We start from the raw sequence: 25716 nt of genomic DNA, 5'->3' as shown, positions 1-25716 counted from the left end.
CCAGACATATATATTAGCTCAAAACATAAAAATGATGGTTTGCCACTGAAAACAAAGATAGTTGGAGGTCCTGCCATTCTGCTTGACAAATGTTTTTACAGGCTCCCAAAGGACTGAGAGGAGAAGGAAAGCGTTGTCATCCTATCTCATTTACAAACGTTGTTCATACAAAACTCCAGCCACATGAAGCACATCAGAAAATTTGTGTCTTGCTTGATCAGAACACACACACGTTTTCTAAGTAACTCATCAAGGCAGGGCTGCTCACTGAGACTCCATAACTTTCAAAAACAATATAAAGAAGTTCACAGGTGAAACATAAGGCCACAGTTTCCACATTTGTATTAAATTCAATATATAGCTTGTAGCATCTTTGGCAAAAGACTCTGCTTGCTTGAATTGCATACTAGAGGTGCCCATACAGTAACTAGACTTGCCGTGATACATTTCAACTTAAGTATGAGACAGAACCCCTCTGTATTTCATCAGTGTTTCTTGGTGCTCTGTGATCTACTGCCCACTTAGAAAAAGATTCTATGTTATTATAAAGAGCCCACGCTACTATAGTTTTTCTCAGATCTTTCTTGGCTCTGCTGCTCTTTAGCCTTTTTTTCTCCTGGGAAATGTCTATGTTTGGGAATATTCCCCTTTGGAGCAAGCTCCAAAGTTGCGTCACACAAGTTGATGGTTGAACACTAAATGGTTCTTTCAAAAAAATTATTTATAGTGCTTACGGTTTCAGCCACTCCACAAAAAGAATCAGGAAGTTTGATTCTACAGTTTCTCTGCCTTTCACAAAGGTCATGATTTTCACTACAATACAGTGATTATTAAACTATTACACAGCTTTCTCCATTAAAATTAAATAGTGTTTTACAGATATTTTCATAAAAAAAAAATCTGCAGGTCATCTTTACTGCTCTGTTTTCTTGCTGCTGCTACAGAAATATCATTTAAGTGATAAGAAACTTCACTAACTGCTGCAGTGCATGGTCAATATCGGCAGCAACAAGGTATGAGAAAAATGCTCATGACCTTTCTTAAATGACCTTTTTTCATTCCTTAGGATTGCCAAATTTGCATGTTTCTGGCTAAAAAGTAATATTAAACAATGGAGAAGTTTGTACTTTCACAAGATAAACATATAGGTGCCAACATATAAATAAACCCTCTTACTCTAAGGTCAAAGATATGAAACAAATACAGTATGCACAGGACTGCTCATGAAATGCAGAACTTGCTGCAATCCAGCAAAAGTTCTCTTGCGCACAGTGGCACTTCTATTTCTGAATGTTCACCGCTCTCGCACTGTATCGCACACTGTACTATATTCACATTTCTCATTACAGATGAGTTACCTCTTTCAGCTGCTCTTTACGGAGTTTATATTCTCTCTTCTGGGACTCCAGGAAACTGTTCAATTCTTTTTTCTGTTGGGCCTGAATATGCTGTTGAAACTTCTTTTCTTCATTGGCCATCACTTTAGCCTACAGCAAATCCAGCAGCAAATCAGTTTGAGTCCTGAAGGATTACAGCTCACATTTCATTTCAGCCCCAAGACCAAGAACTCATGGTACAGTCACCACGATACTCACCATGCCTCTGAGTAAGCGCGAGCCTCAGGAGCTTGCCCTCACCCTCTTCTCATTCCACCCCCACATCAACGCACCCAGCAAGAGTCCTTTTTCAGTGCCTCATTTCCTCAGCCCTATTGCTTAGATAGTCTTGTCTAACAAAGTCAACACCTTATGATAAACTATATCCTTAGCCCTCCACCGAGAGATCCAAGATGAACAAAGAATCAATAATAATCGCTGTAGGCGGCACCACTTCATTATCAATTATTTAAAAGCATAAAAATCCCCACATCCATAAGCAACTAGACGGTGAACATTTAAGCGTAGCTGGCACATTTCTCTGCAGGCTAATCTGCCTCCGTAACACTTGATGGCAGTCAGTTATTGACAGCATATACATGGCAAAAGAAAGGAAAACCCTTACAGTATTTTTTTCTGGGGTCAGTATACTAACATTTAGTATAATGCACTGCGATGAAGGACATACCTTTCCTCTAGTTACATAAACCCCTTAGTGTAAGGAGGTGATGTATTAGCCTTTTTCTAATTAGCAATTTGCTTGGCTCCTGAAAACAGACATGTAAGAGACTACAATGTCATCTCTCCATCAGTATGGGGAAGCGGACAATTCAATGTAATTAACAAATATAGACTGGTCTGCTAAACCGTAATCTCCTACCTCTTTTTCCATGGCTGCTTGGTGCTTTTTAATTAGCTTTTCCATTTCTGCAGCAAAATTGTTACGCTGTGTTTCAAGATCTTTGTCCAACCTGAGGCGATGCTCGTCCATCTCTGCCTTCAGTTTATTCTCTAATGCCATCAGTTGCTTCTGGTGTTGCCGTCTCATACGTTTATAGCCAGACATCTGCTCTCGGAGTTCAGAGTCTTGTTCATGTTCCTGCATTTGCCTTGTCACCTAGGAAGACAACCACATCGGGCCAAAGTAAGTTAATGCTTCTTAATCTGCTTTTCGGCAGTCTTCAAACCACAGAAGAAAACTACTCAGTAAAGAAATATGATTTTGTTACAAAGAAAAGCACACATGCTAATGGCAGCAGAGCAGATTAACAACTGAATTCTGCTGTAGAAGATAAGCTCACATGTGCTCCAGCAGAAAAACTGTACAATTGTTATAAAGTTGGTACTCCATAATGTCTTTTTAGCCCACTGCAATATGAGTGTGTGTATACACACACACAAATATACATAATATGCATGTGAAAATAAAAGCCAGCTTATTACTATAAATTATTTCCTGCATCCTGCTAGGCATATTGATTTTGAAAATATCTAATATACACAAATTACATTTGCTCAGGTGTCACATTTAAGCTTTTATTAACTTACATTAAACTATTTCAGTGATAATACTTCAGTCAATGAGGATAGCTTACATTCTGACGAAATCCTAACAGCTCTAAGTAGTTTCACAGCGCTATGTTCAAAGGCATCCCTTCCTATACAACTTCATCAAAATAAAAACCTTAACGTACCAGCGACGCTGTGCGTATAGTAGCAAAGTGCTCTCGGTTGCGATAATGAGACTTGTGGCGAGATACTTGGGGAGGAGACTGGGGTTCTGATGCCCTTGTTCGAGGATCCGATTCCTCTCTGTAGTTTTCTTCCTCCTTATCAGCAAATATTAACGTGAGAGAATAAAGAGAATCTGTGTTACTAAAGATTTTTATTTTGGTCTGGTTCAAGAGACATTTAAAAGGAAGAAAAACCATTTTACATTCAGCAGCCCTGAAAGATCCTCCTGCCAATAAGTTGGATGAGGGAATATACTGCAACAAGAGCTCTGATCTAGGATCCTTGCTTTTGGAAATTACATTGCACATTTTTATTACTAGGAGGAAAATTACTAATTAAAGCTGAAAATGAGAAAAATAAATGGAAAACTGAAAACTGAGTTAAACAGTTTACTTCAATGAAACATAAAAGCTATAAAGTACATTATATCAAGTCTGAAAGACAAAAACAACATCTTTGTAACCCTGAAAGACGGGAAGATTTTCATTACACCCACTACAGAAATACCTCAAAGCAAATTTTTAAATTTGCCGTGGTGTATTCCACATTCTTATTTTGAGTTTGTCATTCATCAGCGAGCGATTAGTAGTTAGATTTGATATACTAACTAACTCCCGGAGGAAATACCTGCGTCTTTGTTGCATATCTGGGCAAAGAACAAAACATTCTAACCACACCTATCATTAGCTAGGGAAACGTTACTGCTTTGAGAAAAGGTGTGATAAGCCCTCCATAGCAAGAGCAGCATGGTTCAGAGGGATGCTCCCCAGTTTTATCCTTCATCGTGCAGAGGTAAAGCACGGGAAGGGGTTTCACAGCTTGCCGTGGCCCGAGTGCTGCATTTCGTTTTCTGTGCATCTTTGTTCATTAACCAAATATTCGAGTCAAGTGCTGGGAAGCTGGGTGCTTCAGGAACAGATTTCAACCACTGCTGTGGGTCTTGTATTTAAGAATTCACTAACTAGGAGGTAGAAAGGGGAAACTCTCACATCCTTTTGTCCCATGAAGCAGTGCTCTGCAAATTAAGGGCACTAAATAAACCTATTCACAACCTGTTGCTTTACCATGAGGACTTGGAACAAACTGGTTTTGAAACAATTCAGTTAGTAAAATAATTCTTAGTGAATCAACAGAAATAAATTATCTTCATAGCAACCTTCCAAAGTTTCCAGCGCACGTTTATATATTGGGACACAATACTAGAACCTGCAGATAATGATTTAGGATAGGAAGCACTCGACTTTTTGTCATCGTACTAACCAAATCCTCTCCCACTTTACACCTTCAAAGTTATCCAGGCAAAAATCCAATGCTTACCGGTTTTAAATGAATGACAGAGCTATTTGACATCACGGTGTGGTCCCCCTCCATCATATCCAGCTCGCTCTTATCATCCGAGGCATCTGGAAGACTGTTAACACTACTGCTTTGGCTACTGGCACTGATAGACATACTAGGAATGGACTGATTACTTCCGACACTATTCACTGTTCCTGTCCTGCCGACACCGTGATCTTGTTCCTAGGAGAAAGGAATTATTAAGAAAATCCAAATCCATCGCAGTTGTATCTATGGACATTGCCAAATTAAATGTTCATTCCATTCCTTTCTAAAGGCATCTACCTGCCACGTCATGGCAGTTCCCACCCTCCAGGCATTGCCATGAAACATTTCTCTCGTGGGATGCTGGGGAAAGAATCAACCTTGTCAAGATTAACTGGCTGATGTCAGATTCTTTTCAACAGCAAGCCTGTTAACAAGCTGAATTCTATCATGGATCAGCAACAGTGTGTCACCAGAAACTGTTCTGACACCAGCATCATCTACGTGCTCAGCTGGGACCCTGCACCTCGCACAGTTCCTTTCTGTACATGAGAACGCTGCAGTTCAGAGAGTCTCCATTTCTGCATGGTGATTGCAGCATGCAACCCAAAAAAGACAAATTCATTTCCTTGATGACTTCTTTTTTTTTTTTAAAATCAAGTACAAATTTCTATGTCTTAGGCTCAGAACAACATTCTCCAGACAAAACTAGAAGACTGTCAAGGGCCTTGTATACATGGTCAAAATAAAGGTTAACTGCAGTTGCTGAAAGAGTGCTCGTGATGCCTTATAAACAGGCAAAGAAAGCTAGGATTTACAGAACTGGAAGCTAACTGTTCAAGCATGAACATACGGCATAGCTTCTTGCCAGCACTAGGCATCTACCCTGTTTGTCCTTGTTTGTGCCTTGAGGTAGCTTTATTCCAGGAACAGAGAAGACAGAGTTTACAGCCAGGTGTGTAAACAGCCTCCATTCGTTTTAGCAATATCTGAGTTGTGGTTATTTAAATGACAGCATCGTTCTCTGGTTCAGTGATGAAATCCAAAGTTTCTCTCACCTCCTCCTCCTCCTGTGTTTCGACTGCAGGGCCATTGTGCGCCTCCTGGAAGAGGAGCTTCTTCATTTTACGATACTGCAGGTTGTCCAGTTCTCTCACTGCATCCTTTGTTCTCTGAATCAAGTCTATTAACACTGTTTCGGGCCGCTCCCGAAGAACAAACATGTGCTGTAGAACACACAAATAGGTGAGTGACCTCTTACATCTCCAGCACACATGCTTTGAGGATACAATTACGAGCTCTAGTTGGGTTTGTTAGCCCTCTTCCCTGCACAGGAGGAGAACACCTTCACAGCTTACATTGGCACTATTTTTAGACTTCGTGATCCAGATAGATTTCAGAATGATTGCTTTCTGATGGAAGACGTCCATGAAAAAGTAAAGATGTAAAAAAAAAAAACAAACCAGAAATGGTATGTCACGTACCATGAAAACAGGCTCAGTTTAAACCTAGACTTCTTTGGATGTTGGGGTAGAGACGTTATCTACTTGTGGTTTAGAGGGGGAAGACCAGCAAATAACATAAGTGCTAACGGTGTTAGACTGGTTAAGTATCTCTAACCAAATGTTAATTAACTCATCAGCTAACTCTCACTATAAAACCCTTTTCCTTGTTTAGAAAAGCTTGAGAATCAAATATTCGGCATACAGCTCTGAGTCATAAAATAGGCTGTGAACCTTCAAGCCCGGCCCTAGAACAGTTAGCCATGTTATGCTCTTTTTTTTTTTTTAATATTCACTGCATTTCACTGCAAAGGTGGCTACATTTAGCCAATAGGTAAAACAAGTCCTGTCTGCGTATGTCAGAAGCAGCTTTTGCAGTCTCCAGATTAAATGTGCTGTGCAAGCATGAGTCATTAACACCACCGCTAGTTTCATTTTGTTCCTTTGGAGAACTGCGCTGCCATTTCCAACATGTCACATTCCCTACCTGTCCCTGTACAGTGGCATGCAGCTGTTTCAGACTATAAATATGGAAGGAATACATTCACTAACATTTAATTTCCATCAATGTTCTCTTTAATTGCAGTGCATTGCTCAAAATAAAACCAATCTGCAGAATTCTGAAATGGCAGGACTACACACCCACACCGAAACCTTTACTGGATAATTGCATTTACTTTCTGAATACACAGTTTTTAAAGAGGCAAAAGTCCTCAGAACCATTTTAGTAAAAACATGCAAAAAGGTGATGATAAAACCTTCATAAATAGCATCCATTTCCCTGCAATGCAAAATTTTGGAAAACCGCTGTTTAGCAGAAACATGGCTGGGATAAAAAAAAAAACCCCAAAATAACATCACGAGCACTGTAAAGAGAATGACAAGTTAGCAAAATTCTGAATGCCACCTGATGCCACAAAGGAAATCCATCAAAGTCACACTTACAATAAAGCAGCTCTATCATCTAACTTCTATGTGAGTTGCGTTCACTTAGGAACACGTCAGCTTTTTGCAACAATCTACCACATTGGCTTTGTTTCCAGACTAGAGCAAGGAAAACCAAGTATCTGCAGCATACAGGAGCACAAATGAAGAAAAAAAAGCTAAGAAATAAAGCAGAAAACCTGCAGACGGCTGAGGCTTATTCATGTCAAGGAAAAGTATGGGGAAGAAAAACTGCTTTCCTCTGCCCCCTTCCCCCCAGGGATACTACTAGAACAGCGGATTTCAGTTCTACGTGTAAAGCACATAGGAGATGGGAGAGGATAAAAAGCCTTTAGGAATATATATAGCATAGAATAAAGAGGGAAGTAACGAAAGGTATTTGTTAACTAAATGCATGGCAGCTCTGTCAGGATTAATTATAATCACTGGAAGGATAGACTGAGCTTAAGAAACTGTAACTCTCGACAAGTCGATGGTCATCCAGTGTCACTTGCTGGGGTGTCCTTTTACGATGAGAACAAGGCTGGCTTGAAAAGTCACCTGGGGAACTGCCCGAGACACTGCAAAGGGGCAGTAAAGCTAGGACTGCCAGCTCGGTACACTCCACAGCACCCTCAGCTCAAAGGTATTAGGGACAACGGACAGAGAGAGCATCGTTAACCATAACCTAGTACGGTAGGTGAGACAGAAGAGTGTCACAGGGCATGGCCCCTTTTTAATACCATGTGGAAAACAAAAAGGACAAGTGAGCCAACCTTCAGAAGCTCCTCTGATGTAGGCCTGTCTTGAGGAATTTTCTGGAGGCAAGAATCTACGAAGTTTCGAAAATAATCAGACCTGTGGCAAGGAAAGAGAAAAAAAAAACAAACAAACATCTGAGTTAACTACCCAGTTTAATTTTCAAAGCTCATTAAGGAATCAAGACATTCACATTTGGGCACTGCTAGTAGAAAGAGTGAGGAGAAACCACACAGGCCCAGTACTTCATACTACAGCCTCTGACATCCCTAGCCAAGCCAAAGCCCACCGCTATTAGTAAGTAGATCCCTTTAACCTCAGCTTCCAGTCAAAATGTTTCAGCTTAAGAATGCAAAAATACGGGGCAATTCAATAGGAAGGGAAGTTCTGTATAAAGGCGGACACCCACACATCTCAGTGTGAGCATCAATCCTGTCAAATTCTATATTGCACAAACTCTTCAAGGTCTAATCAGAGCCCCTGCCCTGTTTCACCTCTGTGTGCAGGTGTTTCATCCACAAACTGTATTAATACCCAATTCCTGAAATGCCTTTGGCCCCTCAGACACAACTTCTACACTATTGTGCAATCCGTCACAAGTTAAGACTTAAGGTCATGATTTCTTCAGTAACATCTCTCTCTCCGTAAGCTAAAATTCTGTATTTTGCCCTTTCTGCCTTTGAACACAGGTTTTCAGAAGGGCAGGATTATACCCTGAAAACAGCAGCACACCAGTTGTACAGGTTTTGTTTCTTTCCTCCCCCACCACTTCCCTCCTCCCATGATGTAATGGGAGTTTTTGCTACTGCAATTTTTCAGTAAATTAAATTATTGCATTTTTTGGTCAGAAAAATGCATAAAATGAGTTGAATGTTTTACAAAGCACCAGGGTGTGAAACAGCCTAACCAGAAAATCTCAAAAGTAGAAAAAAAATTATAAAAATATGGCACAATGTATTTTGTTAGAGGCCTAGAACTATGGCTCAGAAAAACGTAATTAGGAAGTTTTTAACTTTTGAAATTAGTTTTCTGTGTTTGCTGTTTCAAAAGACAGTTGCTGAGGCTGGGAGGCACAAAACGTTACTACTGTGCTTTATTCTTCTGAAGTTTATGCAACAGACACTTGCCGCACACAAGCAGTGTCTTCATCTTGCAAAGCAATACTTCAACAAAACAAGATTTAGGAATTGACAGTGTGGTTTGTGATTAAAAAACACTAAAAACCACATTTTTGGCTAGCCTAGGAGCTTCAAAAGCTTACTGACCCATGAACTGAATTTTTACAGGATCTTTCGTTCTTCCAGCACCATGTCTTGTTTCCACTACATTCTAGAGTCTAAAATGCATATTTAGTAATTGGTCAATTTTGTATATGAAATGTATAGTGAACCTAATAAGAACCTTCCAGCTCACATCCTCCCAACAGGAATCTAGCCATTTCAAGAACTCAGCAAGACAAAGCACTCCATTTACAACAATTATCTACAACATTCCTCCCTCAGTAATACTTACCATTCATTAGACTGTAGTGTAGGGGATTCATTCTGCGCTATGTGATATAAGGCACTCATTGCGTTCATATTAAACAAAGGAGGCTTCCTTTCCGCTACACACAAAAGAAAATAATTTTTATATAGGGGGATAGTCTCATGTTTTTGCTCTTTTTTAGTTTACATCCCTTTAAAAAGAAAACCACATCAGCAGAATCACTATTGCCTGAACACGGAACCCCAAACCAACCCTACCCTGCAATCAGACAGATATGTTGGCATATGTCCTATACCACTGCAGAAGATGAAAGCACTTTGAAGATCAAATGCCTTGTCCTCTCAAGCTTTTAAATTATGTGGTTTATCATAGTTGAGTTCTCTGACTCATTTTAATGTACTAAAATAGGAGTAAGTTAACAGTAAGCTCTATACTCGGTGTTTAGCCACTAAGCATTCTTGGTTTCATGCCCCCCCCCCTTTTTTTTTTAAGCTATAGTTGCTAAAAAGCTAACAAATATTTAATTCTAGCAGGACAGCAGTGATGAAGAAAAGGCTGGTTACAAGAACCATCAAATCACACTGAACTGACTAAGCACATGGGCAGGAAGTCAGTAACAGGCCAACTCTTTATACTATTTTGAGAGTTGCATTCTCTTTGGCTCTTCTCTCTCTTTCAAGCTTGTGTTACTCTTATAGATTGACACAGCATGAAAGCTTAATGAGGAAGGAGATGATCTCACTGTAACAACAAAATTGAAGCTTCATCAGAATGTTTATGGGGTAAACCTATAAAGCTCAGCCTCGCCATAAACATTCCAGAGAAGCTGGTCAGGCCACGAGGACGTTCCTACACTAGTAGGACTAGTAATGTAACAGAAAACTTTCCTTCCTGAAAAAAACAAACAAGGAAAAATAATGCTGGGTTTCTTATTCTGCTTTTTAATTTCGAGTCAAATAGTAGCAGTAAGCTATGTATCAGAGATCACTGTTCACTCATTGCTATCTGAGGACGGACTAAGCCCTACAAATTCCTCAGAACGGGTAAACTGAGGAGTTAAGCCTTTCCTCAAATGTAGCACTTTACCTTCTCTAATCTGTCAGATAACCAGTTGCTGCTATCAAGGATCAGACTGATTATCCATTAAGCTATTTTAACTGACCCCTTAAACTATTTTAACTGACTATTCTCTCTTTATTCTCTTAACTCACCTGAATAAAATAAAAATCTTTAGGAAACACAGAAACTGAGCCTTCAATGAGGCCATTTCTAAGACTAAGTAATAGTTTGAGAAGACTATTAGGTGTTTCATTTTCCTGCCTTCTTCCCATGCTTATTCAAACCAACACAAGTGAGATAACCACACTGACCCAGCCTACAACGCTCTACCGTCCTGACCTAGTCTCACCTCCCACCACGCTAGAAGCCATAGACGAAGCCTAACGCTTCACATTGCAAAAAGGCAGCGTGCAGGAAGGCACCCGGGGGTGTGGTGGCCATGAGCTCACTGCATTCCTGGAGCGCTGCAGCCAGCCAAGTCTCCTTACTCCACTCGGAGCAGGATTCTGTCATGACAGTCACACCCCTTCAACTTGCTTTATATTGGCAACCAAAAAAATCTCTGCTCTGAAGAAAGAATCTACTTCACGTCCTGGAAGAAAATGAAGTTGACAGTTTGGAATGCCAGACAGCATTTTTAGCTAAACTGTGCAGTTCACACGGATTAGCGTGTTCCTGAGAGCTCTCACTGCCCAGCCAGGCTGCGCCTCCACTGAGGTCGGAGTACGAGCAAGGAGATCTGACAAGGACGGTAGGCCAGCCTCAGGTGCAATGAGCAGCACTGAACCTCACCATCCCAAGAAAAACTTACAGCTAAGTGTCTCTGCAGAGCTGGATCCTGAGAGTAGTGCTGTGCACGGTGGTGTGCTTCAGCAAGTGTATTTTTGTTTCAAGAAAATACTACACGTTAAATTTACATAGAATGCCACACTAACACAGTCCTTTTAAACTGACGTTCTGTGTTAAGGGGTCTGTTCTAATGGCAATGCCATCATTTCTTTGGGTTTTGGCTTATAGGTTACCACTTCAAAACTGGATTATTCCATATGCTGGGGTTTTTGTTGGTTTTTTTTTTTTTTTTAAAAGAGATTTTCCAGCCAAATCTATTCACAAGTGACAACATACACCAAATATAGCTTTGAGGCTGTCCACTTATCTAAAACTTCGTTATTGCAGGACTTGTTAATGTATCTTAAATTTTCATGCAAACAATATCAACTTGTATCATTAAATATATTTTCACGCTGGTACTTTTAACAGTTCATTTCTAAAGCTGTTCAGCAAATAGACTTTTTCAGTTCAAAAGTTAACTGCCTCTCCCACAGAATATGAACACCTTTAGTGATATAGCTTGGCTATTTTCTTTGTCTATATAACTCTTTCTTTGGGTAAGGAAAACAACAGTTCAATAAACATCAAATTGGAGACTTGGTCTTGAATTCTAGAGAGCACATTTAGCTCTTTTCTATAAAACTCAAGTCCCAGAGAAACCAGGACGAGGAAGGAAGCATAGATCTTCTGCGCCGTGATTCAGCTGAATATGTTCTAGGTATTAAATAACTACATTTTATAATTTTTCAAAGAAAATAACTTACCTAACTCAATACAGGTAATTCCAAGAGACCAAACATCTACTTTGCCATCATACTGCCCTTCATCCATGGCTAAAATCACTTCTGGGGCCATCCTAAAATAGGAAATTGGTGCTCATAAAATTCTGGGCAATGGAACGCATTATTATCATCAGTATTTCAATGGAAGAGGCTGTCTCACTGATTTCAGCTACTGTAAACAAATCATTCCCCAAGGTATCAGGCATGAACACGGGATACTGGGAACAAAGACCGGGCACCCCCACTAGTACAAGCCCGCAGAGAGGCTGCGCAATGTTCTCCTGTGCTTTGCCCAGCTCTCCCTTTATGAGTATCACCACCTTCTCGCCCTCCCACATTTCCAATAGTTTAGCTGGCTGGCCAACTCTGGTGAAATAGTTATAGCATGCAGTTGTGTGAACACCACAGATTAGGTGTAAGAGATCAAAAGCATACAAGGGGTCTGCAAAGGGTTTTGTTCAATGAACCTGGCCTTTCCTATGAAAGAAAAAACACTTCAGTTATTTCAACAACCAGATGTGGTGAGAATATACGAATTGTTAAAACCACTGGGGGGGAGTGATTAAAATATATTACAGATGATTCAATCCCACCTCTACCACTTCAAGTCAGCGTAAGTAGAACAACAAAACGTTTTTGTTACTTTTTGTGAGCTACAAATATAAGGATTCACAATTTCTTGAAGTCAGAGCCTACTTACTATTTAATTTTTTTTTTTTGCAAAGTACATTTTATCGCTACCACAACCGGAAGATTACAAAGCTAGCTCCAATAAAGCCCAAGTACATTAAATACCCAGTAAATGATCCTTTTACTTCACAAAGCCAGAAATGTGTAAAACTCTTGGCTTACCAATATGGCGTCCCCACAAATGAGTTGGCAGGAGATGCTATGGAAGCAGACCCAAAGTCAGCAAGTTTCACCTGTCCTGGCTCTGTCAGCAGGATGTTTCCTGCCTTGATATCTCTGGTTATAGAATACAAGTGTCAGTATTATTCTCCTCCAAAAAAGAACACCTTCTATAGGACAGAGTACAAAACACGCCAGTATTCACATGTTCAAGCTGCAGAATACCCACATTTCCTCCAAATACTAAATCTTTAACCTTTAGGTTAACTGCTTAACATGGCCCTTGATCTTGGAATCTAGTTTGTCTTAAAAATCAACTTAAAATGGCACACCTGGATAAGCTTCATACAGTTCAGCAAAACCTTCTGAGCCAACTATGTCCTTTACAAATGTTTTTCAGAAAGTCCTAATAATGTAACTATTCAAATCCTTCATCCAACTAAAACGCAGCACGTACTCCAAACACAAAGAACATTTGCATCCCATACTTACTGTGTGCTTCTCAACCTGTGTGTTCATGTAAAACTAACTTTTCAATTTCAAGTATTAGCGCTCCCCCCCCGCCCCAGCAATCTTTGCCTTGCAGTTGCTACAAGCTATTTAGGTGAACTCAGCCTGCCTCGCTATTCACTGCTTCAGGGAACAATCAGCATCGTATCAAGTATTGAAAAGCTTAGCAGATTCAAAGCAATTCTGCAGAAATTATGACCACCAGCTGTAAGAGATAGTGCATAAGGAGATACATAGCTTGCTAGTATTTGGCCACTATAAATCACTGGTCTGGGAGCATATGGACAGTGCAAAAAGAAACTCCCTGCTTACAAATATTAAATTTGGGATGAAGGGGATACAATCAACGAAGTAAATTACCTGTAAGTGTGTGAGACAGCAAAAGTATAACCACTTACCTATGGATCATATTGTGAGAATGCAAGTATGCTAATCCCTGGAGAGCACCATGGGTAATTGCTGCTATTTCCACTTCTTGCAATGGCTTTTTATGAACTTAAGGAAAGAATGTATTTGAAATTTAATATTAAAGAAAACAATGCAGTTTGCAGCATGCAAATGAGTACTGTTGACAATGTAAACAGAGAGAAAATACTAAAACTTCATTTTTACTAGGTTCAGTATGAGAAGCAAACATAAAAATAGCTCACAGCATAGAGTACATTCTATAGTCAGATGTAATCTTCTAACTGTAAAACAGCAGCTATTTACTATCAAAAAGAGACCACTTTGCAACCATAAACTACATTCCTGTCAGTTCTGTGACCATTCTCCCAAATACCTGTTTGAGACTCAATATTCAATTTTCCATTAATGAAGCTAAATCCCAAACCCTAGAACTTTACGACCATTCACACATGAATAAATAAACTGTAGCAATACAGATGACTCTCTGGCAGCTCAGCCTTTTGTCCTGAAACGCTTCTGGCAAAGAAAGGAGATGAACAACTTACTGGCCACACATCTATCTTCAAAGAAAGTTCACTTCAAGAAGCCTGATAGAAAAACGACCATTTAACAAAAGACCTCATCAAGGAAAACCCTAATACTGCTGCAGTGCTATTTTAGTCAACAGGCCTACAGTTGTTAGTAAGCATTAGGATCAACAGCAAAGGTTTTCAGAAATAAATCTTGAACTGTCGTGACAGGAGAACCTAAAACTCAGAAGAAAATAAGTAGCTGACCAACAACTTTAAAATAATATGAACCAAGGAGAAACTAGGCACCTAGGAAAGCCAGTATTCTACAGAAAAACCATTACAGCCATGCAAGAATTTGAAGAACTGCAACTGTTCACACACAGTCTGCCCCCAAATAAAACTATATAGTCAAGGACAATTCTGTGATGCTGTAACCTCCTACTTCAGTACTATACTTCTGACTTTCAATCAAATAAATGTGTGTGACATACCTTCTAGTAAGTCTGATGCTGATCCTAAGCAATATTCCATAACAAGCTGTATGGGAAGAAATCAAAATAGTTGTTAGAAAATCTCTAAATGCATATTTTCTAGATTTCTAAGGAGAAATCTAGAAATAATCACCCGTGCATACAGTGCAGACTGCCATAACAAAACAAGTATCGCTTGTAACATAAGCCCCATCTTAGCACTGTCACACTGACCCCTCCCACAAGGACAGCTCTAACTGGAATTAGCATAGCCTTCCTGTGTAAGATAGGAAGCAACAAAACTTGTAAGGAAGGCAAAAGCATATTCAAAACCAGTTATGTATCGTATTACATATCTTATTTTATATGCACGTACTTAACAGGAATGTTAAATTGCACTTAACGAGCTTATCGGAGTATTAAAGGGCTATTTAGGGATTTACTTAAGATTTTGCCCCAGTCAAATTTCAAAAAAAGAAACTAAAACTTTGTCATACAGATTTATCGAAGCTAATACATGAACAGTACTTACAATTTAAACTGTTAGTTCAACAATATGATTTCTTTAGCATATCATACTACAAAAATTTTGTCAATGAGAGGTGCTACATCACACTTTTTATTTGACAAAATGCTTCCTCTGCACAGCCAATTGCATCTATTCCCACACACACATCTTTATGCAAACAAACTCAAATAAACCAAATTTAGTTGGGGGGGGGGGGAAGGGTTGGGGTTTTATGTTTGTTTAAATCAAATGTATGAAACTGGGTAGGACATGGCAGCCAGAGATAAAACCAGCTACTTGGTTTTGTCACCTAAACACACACACACAAAAATCACAACAGAAGTAAACAATACACAACAGAAGAATATAGTTAAATAGTAGAAATATTAGCTGCTCAAAATATACTTTAATTACAATTATCAGTAGAGATTCTAACCTATTTCATTAAAATACAACTGAACACTTATTTCTGGAACATATTCAGTCAACCTGTAAAGTACTGAACCATTAATACTCAGCGGCATACCAAACACGTTGTTGAATGACCTGCAAGTATCTAATAAAGTTGCCATACTTGCCTTCCACTCAGTACAAGTGAAATTCTCACCTCTCCTTACAGCAAGAAAAGCGATGGATAAATTTGGTGGGTGCCCCCCCAGCTCATTATTATTTATTTTAAATACCCATCCATCAAGCTAAATATACTAGAACAACAGCACAATCACCTTACTCTGCAAGTGAAAGGGAAAATTTCCCTAAATCTTGTTTCCAAAAACTACAGTCAGTTTTGCTGAGCATCTGTAAGGGCCTTGGCTACTCTCATCAGAGTCTGTGCCATGCAAATGTTCAGGTGCCTCCTGAAAGCCAGCTGGAGATATTTTAAAGCCCCCTTAACCAAGGCAAGAGAAGTGCAGAGTGCAGCAGATGCTTACCCATGCTGTATGCTCCCGCAAATAGCAGCCTTTGTATTCTATACTGTTAGGGTGTTTTATTCTTTGGAGGAACTTGACTTCCTTAATAATATCCTGCCATTTCTGTAGAAAATAAAAGGAATAGAAAGACTTTATAAAAACTGTTACCTTTTTTCCGATTGTTGTTAAGTTAGTATGCCATTTAATTATTTTAAGAGGCAAAACCATCTTAAGGTTCCAAGTCAAAATAAATTTACATCAACACCGTGATGTTCACTACTTAACTCCTCAACAGATCTACAAAATAAGAAGTTGATCGATTAGGCTGTATGGGAAGGTTCTAAGGATCTCTCATCAATGTAATACTTGATATGTATGCGTAGGATATACTGGTAAACACTTAATATCTGCGCAAGTCCTCAAAACAGAAGCAATCCTTTTTTAAGGGATACCATTTCTGTTGTCAAATCAAACAAACATCCCAACCTGAAAGAGATGCGGACGATAAGTGCCCTTCAGCAGGATCAGCTGTCTCTCACTGAACTCTTGTAGCTATAAAGACTTAACCCTACTAGTAACTATATTACACTGGACGAGGCTCCATTTATCAGCCGCCAAATATCTGACTACATTCTTGATAATGTTTCTCCATTACTAGTTTAGTCTTACAAGGACCAATTTAAAATGAGTTCTCTACGAGATAACAGAATGGTTCTCCAGCAGTAAAAGAATAAACAGATGAAACAAAATCCAGGTTTATAATAAAGGGAGTTCTGCCAGTGCAACTTTAAAGTACAGAGGAGGCCAAAACGTCATAGAATCATTTTCCAATGCGTGCCTAAGACACTGCCATTACTCCCCTCGGAGGAAATCACCAAGTCCTCCCATTTGCTGCACATCCACACCTCCTCCGGCAAGAAAGGCAAAAGCTTGTAAGTGCAACAGCAAAACTACCGGAAAAGATTTTTCAAAAACAAATGCAGTAGCTGAAACCGTTTAAGTATGCAGACGTCAACACAGCAGTGTTGACACTGGAAACATTTTCAAGAAAGAGTATCAGTTCTGAAGTTAATCAGAAGCAGAGAAACCTCACCCAACACCAAAAGGTTCAAAGGCTGTTTTCCAGGTCCTGTTAATCTCTCAGCACACAGTTCTTCAGGTGTATGTATGCAGCTAGGATTCATAGATGGACAGAGGTCCCATATACCCAAATACTTTGGAAAACATGTACAAAACCCAAATCCTCCTCAATAAAATTTTTATGGTTAGAGAAACAAATGAAACCAGGGAACATGGTAGCCACAACCGAGGCAGCATTTCTCAACACCAGAGACTTCATGAGAATGACATTAGTGCAGCTATACTAACATAAACTCTCTCCCTGGCACCCTTGTTCCAGTACAAGAACGACTAAGCTGCCTTTTACCTTTAGCCTCAAAGGCTTTGAGGTACTAAGCAATAAAAGCCAAACCAAGAAAGCGCCACGCTAAACTTCTATATTGGGAAGAGAGAAGTGATATATTAGTCCAGACGTATTCATGATTTCCTGCGTAAAAAAAAGCTCTGAGATCACATTAAGAGCACAGTACTACATATTTCAAAGGTTTTAAACTTATTTTTAGAATAAAATATGTCCTCATTTTAGAGAATAATTGTTCCCACCAATGGTAAGATCTTATTATGAAACCAAAGTAAATATAAACAATACCAGAATGCCCTTAATCAATTTTCTTTACATAGGCTAGATCGTAACTCTAGCAAACTTCCGAACAAAACAAATAAATATATAAGTAAAATAGAAAGTGTTTTAATCCTGGTCTTATTACTTTCTTCAAAATAAAGAAACATACGCATTGAAGACAAACAAAAGCTATTTCTGAAGCATGCACAGTTTGTTTCATTCATGTGAATAGAGTATTTATAGCTCACAGTAATTAAAACAGTAGGACAAGTAGTAAGTACAAATTATTCTTTCATCAGTACACAGTTAAACAAGTCACCGCAGTGACAAAATAGAAACACGCATAGCAAATTTAACTATGAAGTTAGAATTTAGGACTGCTGGAGAGACACTGCCACCTCTACCTCCTACACAGATACACACACACAGAAAGGAAGGAGTAGTTCAGCTCCTTGTAGCGCAGATGATCAATACACAAAAGGCAGGCACAGAAAGCACTGAGTTGTTAGTCAAACTCATCGGAGCAAGACTGCTTCTAGGACTGGAATATACAGAATGGAGGGAGGGAACCATAAATGCCTTGAACAACATGGTTACAATAAATACTTCTGTTGAAAAATCATGCCACGATTTCATAGACGTCGTTTATCAGAAATAGTACCAAATCAGCTGTTCATGTCGTTGGATTTTTCAAGAATCTGTAATAGCACTTAAACATTTCAAGTATAAAATCAATTATCTCTGTTAAGCGTCCTAGGAAAAAAACACACATCTGGGGTGAGCATGAAAACACTTAACATCTAAATCTCAGAGGCCTACTTTTACAGACCTCTCTGCAAAGACTGCTTTAATCCCTAGCTCTGGCAGTTCTTCTGTAATTATGCTGCTGTTCAGATTTTCACACTCATTCATTCACTGCTGTTTTGCTTTTGTTTTAGGTCCTCATCAGCACAACCATTCCAGGGAAGGATGCATTCTGCCTTACTACTTTGTACAAGCAAGATTCCCTCTGAATCTTTCACTACTGCATCCACTGCTGTTATTCCTTTGTCCAGTAAGCAACACAGTTATTTTAAAAGGTATTTAAAATTGAATGTTTAAGAGCAACAAGACATATTAACATACAAAACTACCATTTTTAATTTTCTTTTTTGCTTTCTACACATTTACGTCGTCCCATAAAAGAGCCCTTTGTGTCTGGAAGCAATGAGTCCTACCCATCTTTTCCAGGAGCAGATTAGGCAGAAAAACACTGTGAATGGTAAACTAACTTGTTTTGTTTACACAGTACCCTCATTCACCTTTACAGTTATAGGAAAGATCTCTCTTGTTGTAACCCAAGCTAACTAAAATCATCCCATATATTAAGTATTTGCAATGGTCAAGATTTAATAAGCAACATGTTCTACATACCTCATTGGACTGCTTCCCACTATATGACATTTTCTTGATGGCCACCACTTCATTGGTGCGCACATCACGTGCCTGTAACATGAAAACATGCTGCATCAGTTTCTTCAGATCATGATTTCCCACAAGACGTAAACCAAACATACTCCCAGTGAAGCAATGAGAAATCTTTATCCATTAGTTAACTCTTGCAGACAGTTAAACTAAAATATCTTCCAAGGGGTGTGACTGCTGCATCTATTAGAAATTTCCTTCCAAAGTTAAAGATCACCTCCTGTTTGTGAGACAAGGTATGACAATTTTCCGTGCTCAGCATCCAGCAAGTCTCTGCAGGAGTCGAGTACCGTCACTTCTAAACTAAAAATCACAGCTTATAAAAACAGCTCTGATTCAAGTAGAATGGATTTTCCCTAAATCAACTTCTCTCCCTGCCCAGGTCCATTCCAGACCAAACAGAAGCAAGGCTCAGCCCCCTTGTTCCATTCCAAACATAAGCAAAGATGTCACAGGATGCGCAGGAGAGACCTGCTCCAGACACCGGCAGCTTTCTGCCCAGTGCCCCCACAAATGAGCTATTGTGTCTTAAAGGAAGGCAGATGACACAGAGAGAGATGGCAGCGATCTAAGAGACCCATCCTCAGATTCCCCTTCAGACTTTCACTTTCTCAGTCCAATAATATTATTATTTACACCGCACAATAAATGTACATGGGTTTTCAATCTTCAAAGGCAGATTTCCTGACTTCAGACAGCAACAATCCAAGGTAAGACAAGAAGTTTTGTTTAATTTAGCACCAAACCGATGGCTCATTCACCCTGGCAGGAGAAGAGGCAGCGTGCTGCTTCACCTTGCAGGAAGGATGGCTCCAGAGAAGACTCCAGGCTCTCCTCTGCTAAGGATTTCAGCAGCATGGAAGGGTGGTGGAGGAAAAGACCTCTGAGTCTCTCTGATAAGACTAATCAACTTGGATACAAAGCCAAATGATATAAATCAAAATAATGTGCACCACAGCATTCACTGATGAAAATGCTGATTTTTAATATATTTGTACTATCAAGCACAGCCTATCAGAACATGGATTAATGAAGTACCGGGACTCTGCCTTTTGTAAAAAGGTTTTTCAGTCATGTTTTAATTCTGCTGTTCATTAAAAAGAGATTCCCAGAATTCCCTGTCCATCTTTATTTCAACCAGTTATGATAAGCTTGAACCGATACTATTTTTAGTTTTCTTTCTGTTTGAGAGGATCCTTCCTACTGTCTTGCTGATGTTACAGTACCTCTAAGGTTGGGGGACAACGACTATTTTTGGGTTTTGAGACAAAAAAGGAAGAATAAAATTCCACCTCTTAGACCTTTACCAATTAGAAGCAATCTCCGAAACATTCAAAATCAGCGAAGAACTGCAATAAAACAGGCAAGCAAAATACTAGAGTAGAGCAGAAAGAACACAGCTCTAACAAAAGAGAGTGGGTTATTCTTCTGCTCCATCTGCAGTGTTCCAGTGCAGTAGGTTTCCTGTGTCAAGTGAAAGCTATTATTACACTGCAGAGCAGGGAGTAGGGTAAGGATAATTCCAAAATGATTCAGAGGTGCCAGACTTCCAGTTTCTAAGAAACTAAAACCATGAGGTGAACCAGTAAAATTCATTATTTTACTGAATTCAATTATGAAAGGAAAAAAAAAAAAAGAAACTTTCTGCCACTGCAGGACGTAACAAACAAAGATAGATAAGAGTGAACGCTCTTAGCCAGTTATCACATAAGATAAATATATCACCCCTTCTCAGGATCACCGCTAAAAGGAAAGAAAAGTAGGTACAACTAACAACAAAAGACTAAACTGCATTTAAAAAAAGGCAGGGGGAGATTTCAGGATTATATGGATTTTTCTACTTGTTAATTACTCCCATATCTATTTATCATCAACATTTTTGGTCCACGCTGTACGTAATGAAAGCAGACTGGTGGGGGGCTGCTATGTATTAGAAAACCCAAGCAAGCAAACCCTGATTGCGTTTGCCTAACACCTACAGTCCTTCACTGCTACAGCGGGGCTGAGAGAGAGGGAACCATCACAGCTGACACCCCATGAATGTTACAATCATGGAGTTTCATTTGCTTTTTTAGTTTCCTTGTGATCTTGAATAATTGAAAAAAGACGGTTCCTAGACAAAAGCCATGAAGCTGTTACAAGGCCAGCTAACTTAAACGATTTAAATGAATGAGGCTTGTTTTATGGCAGACATTTATGCACATATATCCTGCTTTCCTCTGAAAACTCCATACAAAGGATCAACATCTGGTGACCAGAGTAACTTCAGCAGTGATACAAGCAAAGCATGAGCAAAGAAAAGGTGGAGTATGTCATCGGCTTTAGTAATATGCTTTTAGGCAGTTATTAACTACAATCCAATATTACATTGATTAGAGAAAGTTTAATTGTTTGCATTAGCAGAATCAAAATCTTGTTAAAGAAACTTAAGAGAAGTTTTTTCCCTAGCTTTACAGAGGAGTAAAGGACCCAAGACATACACTCCTCTACCTTAGTTCTTTACGCTTATTTATTTTACACTAAATTTCTCCCTCCATGTTGTCTTTCTCATCTTTTAGGCTTTCCTTTGAGGTATTGAGTACATTACATGAAACAGTTTCAGATTCAAGATCTTAGACCTGCTACTAGTAAAAAGATACCATAATACAACACAAAACTTAGAGGTTAAAACATCCTAACACAGAAATAGCAACAGCGTATCTTCTTTGTTGGAAACTCACTCTTACTTGACAAAAATAAAGCCCCCAAAGGGGTTGGAGTAGTGCGATGCACTGCTTATGCTTGCCTTTTTGCGAGTGCCAAATTAGACGTACTTTCTGTCAAAGAAGGACAATCCAAACACCGTCAAGTAATCGCACTCTTTTGTGAATAACTACCAACCTATAGCGAATTGGTAGTCTAAAATGGTAGGGGGAAAAAAAGAGGAAGAAGGGCCTAGGAATTAATGACCTCTTACTTTCAACCTCCTTGCAGAAGGAGCTGGTAATGGGCAATCAGCTCTTACCACAACTACCAAGTTCAGGCAGTCTACAAACGCCACAGATGGCAGCTTCTTGCTGATGTCTGGGAATGCCCTTAGCAGACAGCTCGCGGGTTACCTCTACCTGCATGCTGGTTTTCCACACCCCTGCGGTTCATGCACGCCTCTAGAAGATACAGAGTTCCTGAAAAACTTCAATAATATTTCCACGTAGCAGGAAGACAGATGTGTCAGTTCCCTCCTTTTATATCCACTCTTCAACCAAAGTGAGTAAATGAGATGAAGTAAAGGCTGCAGGTGAGTACTGTTTCGTTAGAAAACACTTCCTCCCCCAGATCTGTTCCCAGACAGTGGAGGCTCATAGTTTTAAGCAGGGAACAAAATTAAGAAGCTTTTCCTAATTAGTTCATCTGTGCTGCATTAAATTTGTGCTGGAAGGTTCCCAACATGGTCTGCTGCAATTATTAACAATGAATAGGCATCTCATAAAATACTGACACAAATGGTTTTCTGAAGGAAAACTGGCAGGTTTGGCCACACCTCCTATAATTATAAATGTGAAAAGGTTTTCTGAGGAAAATGGTTTTTTAATGAAGGTCTCACAGTATGCACTTTGGTTAACATGCAGCAACCTGCAAATGAGGTTACCATGAGACGTCCCACCTCTGGCTGAGCTACACGAGCAGCCTGGGAAAAATTCTGCTGTCCAGACGTTTACGTCAAGTAAGTTTTATGCAGATGAATACTGGGATTCTTGCCCGCAGTAGGGAAGGATGTGACAGGACGAATGACAACAAAAGCACCAATATTCAGGTGTCAAACACAAAGAATGGCTTTAAGGGAGCCTGGGGGTATGCACGAAGGGAGAGAGAACTCAATTTCTCTCAAGGGACAAGAGGTGATAAGGAGACGATCAGACCAAGAGAACTGCATTGCCAGTCAGAATCGATGGAGCAGAAGTCCATGTTTTAATTTGCAGATAAATCCCTGCTTGCAGCATAACGATGCACCTAAAAGCACTGAGCAAGGGCCACATTTCCGCAAGGGCCACGTTTCCAGTTTTTCTTTTCAGTTTGTACGCAAACACCTTACAGATACTGTGAGTCTGTGAACGGACTGAGACTGTATAGACACACAAGAAAACATCTCTGCCCCAAACACCATACAAAAAGATTCACAGTAGTTTCTTTTCCTCAATATGTTCAAAAAAGTCTACGTCCACAGTTTAAAGATAAAAAGAGACACAGCTAAAATTCACAAGTCACAGAGCTACTTACAAAATAAACTGCTCCGAAGCTTCCATGGCCAATCTCTCGGAGATCTGTGAAGAGCTTTTCTGGATCTTCTTTGAAGAAGAGCTCTGCAATTTCTGGGTCCTTCAGGCTGCCCGCTCGGCTGGTTGATGGCATCCTGCTGGGCAGTTAGCCGACCGACTATCTGGGTTTAAAGTGCTGCCTCAACCCTTGGTTCATCTGTATGAATGGAGCCTCTTCAGCATGGATTACTGCAAGACAAAGATTGCAATCCTTCACTGATTATCCTCTTCTCAAAGAGCCAGAAACAAAGCTACAGCGGAGCAGCTTCCACTTCTTCCACAGCAAATACCCCTGTTGCGTGAAGCAACGCAACCTATCTGCTGGGATAATGTCACAGTCCCACTGTGACAGCAGTCAAGCATTTCGACAGAACACAAACCAAAATCAAATCACAAAATGAGATAGATTCCTTGCTCCAGCATCTGCTCAGTTGCCTGCAGAGCGGTCAACAGAATCTCTCTGACCTACAGTGATAACCAGTTTGTCACCAGTGAGTCCATATGACCTTGACACCCTCCCTCTGAAGAGTTACACCCACTACGTCTTAAAATATTGTTTGGACTTTGTGAAGTGGACAACACAATTGCATATATATGTATATATATCATGGTCTTTGCAAGACAAGATACAAGAATGACGTGTCTGAACCACACCACAGCCATTTACTAATCTGTATTTACAGTTTTTTAATTCAGCTCAGTATTTTTTTTCTTCTGCAATTGTACTCCGGTTAAGAAGCAGCCAGTGATCAATTTCTACTCATTTCAGCATGCACAGAGACCTCTCTAAAGCTTCTCCTTCCACAAGTAAATAAGTCATGGTCCTTTTTGGTTTTTTCTCTTATCTAAATTCATGATCTCTATCCTGAAGTGCCTGCTCTTCTGAGTCTTATTTGCAACCCCCTTCTTTAGAGGAACAGCTTCCAGAACAGGAGACACCCACTTCCACACACGACGCATGTCTTTCTACTCCGCTTAAGCAGATGCAAACATACATTTTCATTTTCATCACATCATGATACAGCCTTCTACAATAGCCCATTGGCAAACACTTTCTTCAGAGGAACTTGCAACTTCAGATGCCATTGGGAATGTACGAAGCCTTTTCTGCTTGCACTGTGCATTTGCTTTCATTTACTCAAAGCATGTCTTGGAATCTATCCAGAATAAAAGTATACTTTCGAGTTGTGCTAAAATCTTCTCTATCTTTACAACAGGTGAAGCCAAACAACCATTACAAGTAAAATGCACTTTTTTTTTTTGCCCCCCTCCTAAAGGAAGGGCCTGGGTATTGAGATTTTCTCTCAATTCCCTCTAAATTGTCACCGATAAAAACAATTCTGTGTCACTGGCAAACAGGTAAGCACACGGCTCGCTTCCTTCCAAAAATCCCTGTCTGGTCAAGATTTGTGCTTTTTTTATTCATATTTCATATCTCAAATTTGTTTTTAAAAAATGTTTTACATCTTCATACTGGCAAAAAAAAAAAAGACAACAAATGTCAGTTTAACCAATGTATCAGAAGGCCCTATCCCTGTCCGTTTTTCCTCCTTTTCTGGACACTATAACTCCACCTTTCTCCAAGCCTCTAGATCATCAATGAATCATTTGTTTCCCCTTCCCTGCAGAGCAATTTCTCCAAGGATGGAAAAAGACATACTCCTGCATGTTTATGCTCAGTGGTACTCTTCTCTACACCGCTGCAGCATGTGAAAGTGCCAAAGACTGCCTGCTCCTTGTTAGTTCAAATAACTGCCAGCATCGCTACAAGGACAGCACAATTGTGTGAGAGACAGCCAAGACATACTTAGTTGTAAAGTCTGCACGAGTCTCCAGTTTTTCTGATGAAGACATGCGTGGGAGAGAGAACGCAGGGAAGAGAAGTGAAATCCAGCATTTTCATAGCTTTCCTCCAAGCAGTCAGCATTCAAAAAGATTTATAATGCAACCCAAAACGTGTTTCCATGATAGCCCGCTCTCGGGGGCTAAGGAAAAAACGACATTCAAATCCCAGTGGCGGACCAAGTATGAAAACATATATATATACACACACACACAGAGAAAATATGCAGCTTTTCACAAGTCTGCTATACTGCACTTGTGAGCACACACACACACATTTCATATCGATGCAGGATCTTTATAGGAGCCTTCGAAGCAGACGGCATCAGCACACGACACACCCAGCTGCCAATGAAGCCAAGTGAGATGCACAGGAACGGGACTGCGATACCTCCACCTCCCGTTGCATAATGCAGTAACTAATACCGTGTGGGAAGGGAAATAATTAGCTTCAATTCAGCCCATACCTGAAGCATGCTACATTTATG

The 25716-nt window shown here is 39.8% G+C and overlaps 1 protein-coding gene across 1 annotated transcript in view; it reads right to left on the bottom strand.

Moving 5' to 3' along the window:
- The window catches only part of TAOK1 (TAO kinase 1), a 71302-nt gene that overhangs the window by 14548 nt on the left and 31038 nt on the right, over window positions 1-25716 (bottom strand). The window contains exons 2-15 of the mRNA XM_076354799.1: window positions 23349-23575; window positions 19041-19112; window positions 15968-16069; window positions 14549-14594; window positions 13536-13632; window positions 12631-12744; window positions 11761-11852; window positions 9131-9224; window positions 7636-7717; window positions 5492-5659; window positions 4428-4631; window positions 3071-3205; window positions 2257-2493; window positions 1359-1487 (exon numbers count right to left, since the gene is read on the bottom strand). Coding sequence (XP_076210914.1) covers window positions 1359-1487; window positions 2257-2493; window positions 3071-3205; window positions 4428-4631; window positions 5492-5659; window positions 7636-7717; window positions 9131-9224; window positions 11761-11852; window positions 12631-12744; window positions 13536-13632; window positions 14549-14594; window positions 15968-16069; window positions 19041-19112; window positions 23349-23480 — 1704 coding nt within the window. The 5' untranslated portion in view covers window positions 23481-23575. The remainder of the gene's footprint in view (window positions 1-1358; window positions 1488-2256; window positions 2494-3070; window positions 3206-4427; window positions 4632-5491; window positions 5660-7635; window positions 7718-9130; window positions 9225-11760; window positions 11853-12630; window positions 12745-13535; window positions 13633-14548; window positions 14595-15967; window positions 16070-19040; window positions 19113-23348; window positions 23576-25716) is intronic.

The sequence above is a fragment of the Aptenodytes patagonicus genome, chromosome 17 (genome assembly GCF_965638725.1).
Source record: "Aptenodytes patagonicus chromosome 17, bAptPat1.pri.cur, whole genome shotgun sequence".
In the NCBI taxonomy this organism is placed as follows: Eukaryota; Metazoa; Chordata; class Aves; order Sphenisciformes; family Spheniscidae; genus Aptenodytes; species Aptenodytes patagonicus.
Note: the sequence above shows the minus strand (reverse complement) of the source record. Positions and strands in the feature narration are given on the sequence as shown.